A 13,196-nucleotide genomic window follows, 5' to 3' on the forward strand; every position below is an offset into this window, starting at 1 on the left:
AAAAAAAATCGACTTGTAAAAATTGTTCGTTAAAGTATTTATTTGTGCAAAAAGTTTTCATCAAAGTATTTGTATTTAAATAATCTTAATATTTTTCATAGGTATTTAGACTTATTTAAAATACATTTTTTCGAAAATTTGTCCAACCCTGACTCTGTACAATGTATTCAGATTCTCTCATAAATTCTTCAAAAAATGTTTTCAACTTAAACACTAGAAATTAAATTACCATACGGGCAGCGTGAATCTGTGTCATAATATAGTCAGAATATTGATAATGAAATGGGGCGGCCCATTTTATTGATGTAGAAATCATAAATTCATGAAGATTATGGAACATAGCAAATTCATAAATCATTAATTAATTTTTTGAGGAGTTAAAAAAAGACCCTAATTCTTCTCTTAGAATTTCTTAGTTAAAAGGTAAAAAATATTTTAAAAAAATTAGTCATCTTTATCGACAAAAAAGGACTTCTAGTGAGCTGGCAAAGTTCAGACCTCTTTTCAAGTAAAAATAAGCTCGATTATAATGTTCAGGGAATCAACAAAAAATTTCATAATAAATCAGTGAGTAGATAATAAATTATATGAGTATAAATATATAAAAGGGTTGCCTGAAAAATATAATATATAACAGTATGTGAAATTATATAATACTAACTTTTTTATTCTTACATAGAAATTTTTTAGTAAATTTCTAATACAGCAAATGTTACAAAATAAAATAAATAAGTTTTTATTTGACATTATTATATAAATATAAGGGTGATATTGTAGGCCAGGGAATTACTTTATTCAAGATTAAATTGTATATAAATTTAAACTAGACATCACAGTAATATATCGCAAATGAAAAATATAATAATTTATTTGACAAAGTGTGTCTCAAACATAGCTCTATAATAAAATTAATATATAATAAAATTTTATACAATTTTTAACTTAGTAAAATAATAAGATATATATTTTTCAATAAAAAAAAATACTCATTTTTCTAAAAACTTTTTAAAAAATGGATGGGGTAGGGTTAGATGATCCTTTCAAAAAAAATAATTTAAGGCTTTTCAAGGTTTGTTCACAGTTGCGACTCCTATATTACAAGAATTAACTTTAGCGGCAAATCTTAATGAACACAATGTTTCTTCTAGTCTATCTTCGATTGGGCTAACGTTGACAAACATAAGGGTTTTACTGTTACCTGCTCCTAAAGAACTTTTAAGCAAGTAGGTCAATTTGCTATTCCTAGTTTAAGATAGATATAGATTATGATAAATATAATTTTTTAAGAAATGATCTGTTCCAACAACAATGAAGAAAATTTTAAAGAGTTGTTAAAACTCTAATGAGGCGTAGCCAGGATTTTCTCCCCAAATTTTTCATTTTTATGAACACTAAATTGCTTACATCTTAGGCATGTTAAAATTATTTTAAATATTTGCATATAACAAAATTATAGAGTATTTCATTATAGATTTTATTTATTATATAAAAATAAGCATAAATAACATTCCTTTATTTAAATCATGTATTTAATTTTATTATTTAAAATAAATTACAAAATGTAGATATTTTATACAGATTATAATATTAAAAATTTTAATGTATAAAAACTCTATTTAAAAAAAATATATAATTTAACAATTACATAAAATATAAGTAAATCTTATGCAAATAATGGTATTTAAAAACAAAATATAAATAATGCACAGTATTTTGTTAAAAATAATATTAATTGCATAAATTTTAAGAGTTAATATAAAAATAATATAAATGTTATAACTAAGAATTCATTTTACAAAAAAATTTGATTATAAATATTATATATTAAAATATATATTAAAACTAATATAACCATATTGCAATTTTTTGATTTGAATTTATAAAGAGAGGTCTACATTTCTCTGAGATTTTTCTAATTCATCTAGAATCAAATTTTTATCTAGAATAATCTCCTTATAAATATTTAATAGGGCTAATTCATTTAAATGTTTTACACCGTTGGTATTTCTTAAATAGGTTTTTAACTTTTTTAAAGTTGAAAAAGACCTTTCATTAATGCAGGTACTAATTGGTAAGATAGCTAAAATAATTAATAATGTTTTAATATTAGGCAGAGAATCTAAAGTTATACATGGAAAGGGTCTGTAGAGCATTTTTTGGTCTCAAAAAATACCTATTCTGTCAAGATTTTTATACCAAAATCCGTCATCACAAAGTAACTTATCATATTAGCCTATTAAATCGTCAGTGTAAAACTCTGAGATTTTCTTAATAACCTCTAGTGACTAGTGTTTCAAGTGTAATCAACAGTTTAGACTCAACCAGCAAAAAATAAATAAAAGCTTCTTAAAATAAAATTATGAGGAATATCTTTCCTTTAATTGAAATAAAAATATATCAATAAGGGGAATAAAAATGTCTATTATAATAATTCTCAATCGTAGATGCATCAATATTGGAGCGATTGGATTGTCTAGATACTACTCTAGGTTTAGAATTTTCAATCCCAAACATATTAGCAATCTCCTTTACTTTCTCATATATTTCATGAAATTTTTCATACACATTCTCTGATATTTGTTAATTCAACAATATCCTTTGCTCTATTCACCTCCCTTAAATCCAAATAAATTTTTTGTAGCATTTTCCTTAAATCATATGTATAATTAAATAAATAATAAACATATTGAATTGATATTAAAAATTATGACTTAATAAAAGCCTGCAAAAGATTCTCAGTATCCTGAATCCTTTTCCTGCTTGATATATAAATTCTAGTGCTGCAAATACAACTTCATAGAGTTCAATAAAGAGCTTCACCGACTCTTGTCTTTCAATGAATCTAGTAGGACAAAATCTTTTTAGTTTCTTTTTTATCTTTGAGTCAATGTCATGATACGTTTGAATAAACATCTCCCTCTTCTTGGGTGGTGTGAAATAGTTACAAACCAAATATTGTTTCTAAATTTTGTAAAATATATTAGCATTATTAAAGATAATATACATAAAACAAAATAATATTAAAAATTCATATTCATATTCATATTAAATTAAATTTTTTTATGTAAACTGTATAATTTCTTTTGCTATCGTCTCCGATTTAGTATCATGCAATGAAATAAATTGAACAAATAGTTCCTTCATTTTAAAATCTCAGAACATTTATACAATTACATTTTTAATATTATAATCTGTATAAAATATCTACATTTTGAATTTATTTTAAATAATAAAAATAAATACATGATTAAATAAAGGAATGTTATTTATGCTAAATTATTTTTATATAATATATAAAATCTATAATGAAATACTCTCTAAAATTTTGTTATATATAATGCAAATATTTAAAATAATTTAACATAGTCTAAGATATAAAGCAATTGAGTGTTCATAAAAAATAGGTGGTTTGGGGAATGAAGCCCCCCCCCCCATGAGAAAATCCTGGCTAAGCCACTGTTTTAAGGATATTTAATAAGATAAATAACAAATAATTATAATTTTAATAGTATTATTTATCACAACACACTATCCTACATATCGAGAGTGCTAATTTTGTTTTTTATGCTTGTTTTATTTAAAATCGGAAATTTAGAATCTTACTTATACTTACTTGACAATAACTAAAAAATTTAAAGTGTATAGTAATATATATTGTTTATATTTTGAGGGATCCTGCTTTAATAATAACATGTTATATTAATATATATATCTCAGCGCAGCTGCATGTTTAGATTAGGTTTAATAATCATAGTTATTATAAAAGAGATAAAATGCATAAAACTATAACTTTTGGCAAAAAAATTTCAGATATACTAATTTTTATAAAGTTATTTTATTATAACAGTTATATTAAAACCTTTTCCTTCTATTTATTTATAAATTAAAAATGACATAAAACAATTTGTAGTATTATCTTTTAGATATAATGAATAAAAATGAAGAAATACTTTGAAAAATGATGTATATTCTTTTTAAATGATAATTTGAAATTATAGATTAAAATTTTGTTTATATCATTCTTATTAATATTACATAATTACTAAATAAAATATTATATTCGTATTTAAGTATATATATAAAATGATTTAATGGGATTGAGAAAATTTTTTGAAGCTTATTCCAGGCTTGGGAATTTTTTTAATATTAAATGCTGGCATCGCTGGGCCTTTATCAATTTTTTTATGGTGGGCCTGGGCCAGGCTTGCTCATAAATCAAGGCCCATGAAGGTATCTGATTCAGGGTCCGGGTAGAAATTCTGAATATTTAAGAAAATGGATGCTTTCTTGGAAACATTTGACTTTACTAGACTTTTAGTTGTGCTCAACTTTGTATAAATTTTTTTAAATTAATTACACTCAATGTGGATGAGTCTGACGCACTAAGGATAAATAAAATAATTTGTCCTTTTTCATTTAATCTCATAAATATTCAAGATAGATGTCTTTTAAGTTTATAGCTTTATCTCTTTCTCAAGATTATTAATATTGGATATAAGAAGAGGGCAAGTGTAGTATATAGAATATCTTCTTTTTATTTTTTTAATAAAAAATATTTTCTCTCACCTTTAAATAGGATATTAGAATTAGCTCAAAATTTTCAAACTATTTTTTTCTAATTTCGATATAATTAAAACAAACGACTATAAAAGCCAAGCAAGGCAATTTGTTCTAATTTGAATTTAATTAATATTTTTAAATGACCGTAAATTCGGAATAAAAACATTAGACTTATGCTCTCCATAAAAAAATTGTTGTTTTATTCATAAATGACTTTAAAAAATTTTTTCTGTTGGTTCAGATCACTGAAAAAATGTGTAAAATAGTAATAATTTTAATTCGTGAATTATTAAAAACTGAACTGATTCCTTTAATGAAAACAAGCCTGATCCATACCCAAAATTATATTGAAAATCGGCACCCACTCGACTTGATCCATTAAACTTATATTTTGGAAATTTTTTTTTTAAAAACCTATAAGGAACATGATGTTGTATTTCTGCATTTTTCTTTCCGGTTCCCATTTTGCCCTTGTTATTTTTTAAAAAATAAATAAGATAAAATATCGCGTGGAATATTTAGAATGCCAAATTTTTTCTATACATATATATTGTAGGATAAAAATAAATATTAAGATTTAAATATATAAATCTCAACTTTTAGGTTATTATTTTCATAAATTCATTTAATTTAGAATTTTTTTTAAATATATTATCATTAAGTTTTAATGTTTAGCTAGTTATTAATATCGTCATATGTTAAATCTATTTCAAGTAATCCTTCCTTCCTTTATTGTTATTTTTGAAAAAAAACCTTATTGGTCCTATTGGTCAAAGAGGTTATAACGGTACTCAAAGTCGAAAGGCTCGAATTGATGTGCTTAGCCTCGAGAAGCCTTTCACCCGATGTAGATCCTGATTGTTTTATCCTTTCGCTTCCGGCTAGATCCACTAGGCTTAACGTGCTGCTAGTCACTGGTGTATTTTTGTTAGATAGGTTTGTTCTGAATTAAAATGGGGAAGGGGAGTGATAGACATAAGAGTATTTATTTTCTTAACGAAATTTGAAATAATTAATGGCGCATTTTTAAATGAAAGTAATGATTTTTCGTGTTGACTTTACCCTACCCTACTTTTACATCAAACCAATTGTTCATTCTTTTTTAAAAAAAATAACGGTATCAGCTGATATATGGCGGAATAAAAAAATTATATATTATTATTTATGGTACCGTAATATTAGATCATAAAATTTTTCAAATAAATAAATATGCTGATATTTTGGTTGTAGTTCTATACAGTAGTATCGTCACATAATTTGAAGCAATACTTATACTTTAATAAAACTATAAATGATATGAAAAAAAATTTCATAAACTATGCTTATCGACAAAATAAGCAAGATTTTCTAAATAATCGTCATCTTCCTTTTCCATATTAAGTTTTAAATATTCGTCACCACTACTACCGATTTTAAGAGGCAGAATCCACGTCTGAACGTTAACATTCAGCAGATAGTGGTCATTGACATGCTAATCGATACTTGAGCCGTGGGTTGGGTAGGAAAATTATGATTATTTTTTATTTCGAGGTGAAAAATTTTTTTTCAGGTGGGTAAGGTTTGGAAATACTTTTGCTATAATTTTGAATTTAATTAGTGATATGAATAAATATTAGTTTAATTGCATATTATTATATAATTTTGTTAATTTACATTATTTTTTATATTTAAAATTTTTTGATTATAGGTTAGACCTGAGATAATAAATTTAGTTTTAGTGTGAAGTTGAATCGGAAAAATGTTTTTCTTACTATGGGTCGGATCGAAAATTATTTGCCCATGCATGTCTCTACGTGGAGCTAATATTTTAATAGTTAGCTTGGATACATGGATTAATACGGTGGCATATTAAACAAATTGACGGATCCTTGATTCCTGTCTGGAAAGTATCGGTGTTAATAACAATTAATGACATATCCAGAATGCTAAATTTGTAAACGCTCATAATGACAATATTCTTCGAAGATTAAACAATTGGGTAATAATGTGTATTGGTAGAATATGATTTCAAAAGATGATATCAATAAATATCTTGAAGCTTTGCCGGAAAATCTGCCAGCCTTAAGTTTAGATACTCCTCTTATTTCGTCATTCATAATGTATATAAAGGGAATATCAAGAATACTATAATAAATAATTTGTAGACAAAAAAAATCGTCATTAAGCATTTCTCATAGACATATATAAATGAACCAAATTTGGTTTATAAAACTAATAACCATAAAGATAGCAGTAAATAATACCAATTTACTGAATATTATGGATAATTATATCAATGGTATCCTAATTATCCATGATAAACATAGAAATAATAATTATTATAATTGTCCTACCATCTATAATAAGGATACAAATCATTACCAAGTTGAGAAGGACTTAGCCAACAAAGTATCCGGCTGTTATTTTAGCATGCCCCATCTTAAGGATATTCAATGGAGAGAAGCTCATAATCCATGGGAGAATATTCCCATAAATCTCAAACCTCCGTGATTTATTATTTATTTGAGCATTATCATATTTTTTTAATCCCTGGGGACGAGTACTGTAGTTGTTTAGATTGCACTTTATTGGACTTGAGTTGATTATTTCACTGCTTAATGACCAATATTTCATGTTAAAAAAGGGTCAAGTTGAAAATTTGTTTTTTAAAAATATATTTGTGGAGATCAATATTTTAAAAAAGATGGATGCAACAAAATTTAAATCGTTTTTTTGTGGGTTCTAAAAAAGGGAATGGGGGAGGGGGTTTACATCATAGAAAGTTGCGTGCAGTGTTTAGTAATAAATGTGAACCTGTAAATTAAACAAAATTACTTATCGATCCTAAGTTGGAAAACGGAATGCGATCTTGACGAGCTCAGATTAAGATTCGTTTCGGCAACGGCCCTGTTTTTAGAGGCCCGTTTGAGTATTGATTCCACTTGCTTCCAATTTATCACTTTTATCTTATTCACGAATATTTTTTATTGCAATTTATATATTTTTTTTTAAAAAAAGAAGGGGAAAAATTGGTTATACTAATTTTCGTTTATTAAAATTAATAATAATCTAGCATAAAAGACTATACAAATTCGGCCCTGTCGGACCGAATTTTTAAAAAAAATCTCAAGGTAAAATCCGATTATTCAGATTTTTTTAAAAATTCACCCAATTAGTAAATGATCTGGTTGAGATTCCTAAATCTTACAAAATACAAACAATTCTACTATTCTATTTTCATTTTATCTTTAAACGGCCATTTAATTAAATTAACATAAGATAAAGGCGATTTATCTCATTTCAATTTTGACGTGTTGGGCGGAGGTGCATAACAAGGGGGAGGGGGGTACAAATGCAAATAATATAGAAATTTTATTAATCCGACTGATTATACAGAGAATATTATCAAAAATACTATTTTTAAAAGTGTATTACAACAAAAAAATATATAATTAAAATAAAACCTTAGTCACTTCTGGCACTATGATGAGTTCCTCGGATTTACTGCCATCGACCATCTTGATCTCATAGTCCGGTTGCAAATTTTGCTTGCCGGTCCAAAGCAAATCTCTGATCTTTTCGTTGTAAATCTCGATGAATGATGCCGTTAACTCGTAAGTTACGACAGTTCCAGACGATTCCGCATGCTTGGTTTCACTTGCTCCATTGGAGTTCAGCTGTTTGATATACCGCAAGTGGGAAAATATGTGCGAAAAGGCTCTGGGGATGAGTCCCATGTTACCGTATCTACTTTTGACTTCTTCCGCTTCGAAATCTGGCTCACCCGCGTCTCCTACTTTTACAGTAGAATCGTACATCTCAGACTCCTTACCGCAATCCGGTAAGGTGTGGGATAGTGATAAGTTACCTTCCATAGTAAAGGTCTTTCCGCTCCCAGTGGCCCCGTAAGCAAAAACACAAATATTGAACCCATCGAGCGCGCTTTGAATAACTCCACTAACTTCTTCGTACACTTGCGATTGGGTGGAAGTGTGATCAAACACTTTATCAAATTTGTATTTGTAAATCAAAGCGCCGGCTAGTAATCGTGATATTCATTTTTTTTTAAAAACATTCATTATAGATTTACTAAAATATTTTAAGGTGTCAAAATGAGCCCTCATTTAAAACGCAAGGGTTTTTTTAAATTAGAAAAAAACAAGGGTAAAATGGAATGTTGAAGATGAATGATATTTGGAAATTAAGAGCCAAAACATTTTTAAAAAATTTTTTCGAGCTTATCATGAGAAATGTGACAATTTTTTTTACCTAAAAATATATCATCAATAAGTAGTTGGATAGTTGTGTTTTAATAAGAGAAATTCTATTCATAAATTTAATAAAATAATTCAAATAATACATATGGTTATAATGAAGCATTTTATCGATATACATTTTTGGTGGATCAAGATATACCATCCGACTAATTAGAGATTTTAAATATTCAAGCTAGGCCTATTCAAAAAAGAATTGAATAATTTACTATTCGTAGACCAATCAAATTTTGTTTATTCATATGAATAATGTTGTTAAACGGCTCGATTTAAGTCTATTTTTTTAAATGGAGAACTCAAAATTTTTTATCCAGAAAAATATTAAGTAGAAGATCTTTCTCATAGATGGCACGAAGATCAGCGAAATCTCGAGCCTTAGACAATTTTTTTTAATCGATCTAAATCGAGCCGTTTGAGAACACTAAGTACAAATATGAATAGTAAATTATTAGATTTGCTCAAAAAAAATCGAATACAAATAATCCATTATTCGCTTTGTATTCGTTTTTGGGCTTAATTCGGGCAAATGTCTTTGGTTTTTAAAAAAATATTTATTTAATATTTTCTAACCCATTAAATATGCCTGAGATATTATCATGATTGAATATTTTATGCTATAATTAAATCAATTAAAATGCAGCACAGACTAAAACATAAATGGGGAAAAAATAATAATTGTTTTTATAAAACCACTTTTTTTATGGTAAAGATATTTGAAACAAGATTATTTAATTACAACAATTGAAAAATACATGAGTTTAATAGTGTTGTTAAAAGTTACCTTTTAAATGCATCTAGATACAGATACATAGTCTAAAAAATTATCTAGATATAGATATGTCATCTAAAAATGTATATAGATGTAAAAGTCTTTCTACCATGCAAAAAGTAGAATCACAACTTGTATCAGCATCTTGAATAAGTTTGTAGTGAGGTAATTTTAATTGATTCTGAATAATCTTAAGTCTATAGTTTTATCATAAATATTGGACTGGAACAATGAAAAATTTGCCAATAGGCACAGCAATTATAATAATGTGAACAGTTTGAGTATAAAATTCAAATCAGTTCAAACACTGGTATTGCTAGGGGGGTGGGCACTATTAGGTTAATTTTCCCCTGTAAATTTTGTAGGAAAATCTTTAAGTCCACTTATTGCAGACCTTTGGCAATATTAGATTTTTATAAAAATAATTTTGGGTTTTCACTTTTATTTGTTAAAATGCTTATTTTCTACAAATTGTGAATTATGTCATTACTTTAAAAAGTTATTAATTTTTACTACTTTTTCTTTCAAATTCTTTCTTATGATATATTGCATACATTTTTTGGGATGAGGGGGGGGGAGGTGATGGGGCAATTTTTATCCTAAAATTATGTTTATGAGAACAGGGAGATTTGAGATTGGGGGGGGGGTCCCCTTTCCTCATTGGTTACGCTAAGTTCAAGAAAGAGTCAAGCAAAATTGGCTCAAATTTTGACGTGACCAAAAGCCTAACCCAAATTTTTAAGCCTCTGTCTATAATAAATATTTATTTTTGATCTAACCAGGTCTAAGTATCTATGTAATGGTATGCCTGGACAAAAAAATTTTTATTGCAAAAATATGGAAACAACTTTTTTAAGTTTAAAAGATTAAATATAATATTACTTCTCTATTTAAGTCTGAGAGAAATTATTATCTTCATTTTATTTTGAATGTTCATTTTTTTAAAAATTATTCATTTTAAATGAAAGCTCTAGCCCAACTTTATTTTTAAATTTTTTAGGCCCCATCTAAATTTGACAAACATAAAACCTGAAAGCAAAGGTTGTGATAGAGCCATGCAAATTAGAGATTATGTTATCTTATTTAATATTTTAATGAAAGGGTTTGTATGTGATTTATAAATATATTGATGAAATTTACATTCATTAAGCTCTGTTGTTTTGATTTTTTTAGTAGATTTATCAGTGAACTTTGCCACTTCCACTGTATTTTCATCATCAGCCATTGGATAAATGCAATAATTTTGGCTAGAAACTCCTGATAATTCTGTATCCACAAAGGGTCTGATCCTACAAAATACTCTTATATTTCCCTTCAAATCCATAATTTCATTGTGCATAAGTTTACGATTTATCTCAGCCAAGACAAGTTCTGAACATAGGTAATGATTATTTTTACTTAAAACAATATTAGATGCTTCTAAATTTTTATTATGATTCAATAGAATTTCATGTTCATGTGTAATAAAATTGTATTTCTGTTCAAATTCTCCTTTAATACACTGAGTTTTATCTAAAAGTTCTTGAGTATATGATAATTTAGTTCTAAGAGATTCAATTTCATCTGTCATATTTTTATTTTGTCCAAGTATGGTTTCATAATTATATTCTAACTTTGAATTGATAGACATCAAATCTTTTATTTGATTTTCACATGTATAAATTTTTTCTTTTAATATTTTAGTTGATGTTTGTTCAGTTTCCAGTAAACATTTATAATTATTCAAATTTCTCTCATATTCTTGTAAACGTGAATCTTGAGATTTTATAAGATTTTGATTAGAAGTTATTTTATTTAATAATTTAATGTTTTCGAGTTCTAAATGTTTAATTTTATCTGTTGAAGTCATTATTTTATTTTGACTAAAATTTACTCTAGCTTTCTTAATTAATGATTTGTTATCAATAGTATTAGTACCTGTGACATTATTTTTGATAGGTTTATTTTGTATATTAGACCTAGGATTACTCTTAAAAGATGTTAAACATTCATTTCTTACTTTCATCTTTTTATTAGGTGGCATGTTTTCATTTATTATTCTTTTATCTGATTTATAGTTGCTTATCCCTTGTCTTGGTAAATTATCTGAATTGTTGATTGGATGGTTTTTCTTGTTATGGTCTATAATACTTTTTCTAACTAATTTTTTTGCTTTCATCATTTTCATCATCTGTATGGATACACAATTTGTCGATATGGTATTTCGGTGTAATAAATCATTGACATCATATTTTAAATTGGAAAATACAGAATTTAAACCAGTTGTTGCATTACCATTCATATTTATAAGTGGTTTTCGGGATGGACATAAAGAAAATTTAGCATTTAGCATTATTGGAATTTTAGATGTAGTATCTGGTCTCCTATTCACAAATAAATTGATAAATATATTAAAAGGTAAAATAAATTTTACTTGTCAAAAACTTCATTTGTAGTTGTAATCATGGTAAGTAAGATTTGAATTTAGAATAAAAACGCTTATAATTTGAATTTTGAGGTTTTCTGATCAGTAACGACAAAAGGTCGAAACAAACAATAAAAAGTTAAAAGAAGCCTAAGAACAATGATTCATTGCCTAAGAAGCTAATTTTAAAATCTTATGTACATTGAGTCTTTAAGAAAGGGCGTTCAACGACAGATTACACAATAATATTACCTTACCATATTTTCCATATAATTTGCAAGTATTGATATGCTAAGAAAAATCTAGAATTACATGACACATGATTTATAGCGCTTATGATCTCTACTCTTGAAGGTTCAAGAAAACTCTTGATATTCCTCATTTCCATCTGACTGAATTAAATTAAGTTGGATGAAAAATTAAAAATAAGAAACCTTCTACGCATATAATGTACCCACAACTGCGGAGGACTGTTTAAACGTCCATAGGCTGAGAAAGGAAGAGTAGGGCAAAGCAAAATTCCATACCGAATAACTTAAGTATATTATACTTCATAGGTAGGAGGCGGCTGATTTTTAGTTTTAAATGATTAATATCGATATTTAAAGATTTCAGAGATATATTCTATTCTTCAACCCCACGAATTATCCTATTTCAGATAACTAATTTATACACTCGAATAATTTCTAATGTTTTTAATTTATTGCCCAAAATAGGAATTTATATACTGGAATAATATTCTATATGATTTTCATTTATTCCAATTATATTTTTGAATAATATAGCAGCCTTCTCCAGGGATCCAAACCGAAACAAATATCGGTTCGGATAAAAATAACGGTTCAAGGTTCAGGTTCGGTTCATAAAAAGTAAAAATATCGGTTAGGTTCGAACTACTAAAAACCGGTTAGAACATTTTTGTATTCAAATCTACATTCGAATTATGTATAGGGAGGAATATTTTTTTATCATCATGAAAATAAAAAACACATAAAACCTTCAATTTTATTCATTGCAAATTATAAAATAATATTTAAATTATAAATAATACTAATAAATATCAACGATCAATTTCAATATGAACAATATTAACTTTATTTACTTAAAATTTTTTATTAAGCCACACAATTAATATATTTTCAAGATTCTCCTCACTCAAATTGTCTTTATAAGGAAATAGTATAAATTTAATTTTTGAAAAACATCTTTC

General features: G+C 26.5%; 1 protein-coding gene across 1 annotated transcript; it reads right to left on the minus strand.

Moving 5' to 3' along the window:
• Window positions 1–1,027: 1,027 nt before the first annotated feature.
• Window positions 1,028–11,005, minus strand: LOC135926185 (carboxy-terminal kinesin 2-like). The gene is made up of 6 exons (XM_065461938.1): window positions 10,723–11,005; window positions 8,004–8,578; window positions 7,375–7,505; window positions 5,314–5,503; window positions 4,975–5,030; window positions 1,028–1,242 (listed from the first exon to the last, which is right to left on the minus strand). Exons 1-6 carry the CDS (start codon window positions 10,919–10,921, stop codon window positions 1,065–1,067), a joined length of 1,329 nt encoding a protein of 442 aa, XP_065318010.1. The 5' UTR covers window positions 10,922–11,005; the 3' UTR covers window positions 1,028–1,064.
• Between the last annotated feature and the right edge of the window lie 2,191 nt (window positions 11,006–13,196).

Source organism: Gordionus sp. m RMFG-2023, chromosome 3, assembly GCF_954871325.1.
Source record: "Gordionus sp. m RMFG-2023 chromosome 3, tfGorSpeb1-WG-v2, whole genome shotgun sequence".
NCBI lineage: Eukaryota > Metazoa > Nematomorpha > Gordioida > Chordodea > Parachordodidae > Gordionus > Gordionus sp. m RMFG-2023.

Coding starts and splice junctions, on each gene's coding strand:
- LOC135926185 (XM_065461938.1), bottom strand. CDS start 10,921: ATGCACAATGAAATTATGGATTTGAAGGGAAATATAAGAGTATTTTGT. Junction 5,031..5,313: donor TGACCAATAGGACCAATAAG/GTTTTTTTTCAA, acceptor AAAAATAACAAG/GGCAAAATGGGAACCGGAAA. Junction 1,243..4,974: donor CAACATCATGTTCCTTATAG/GTTTTTAAAAAA, acceptor ATCTTAAACTAG/GAATAGCAAATTGACCTACT.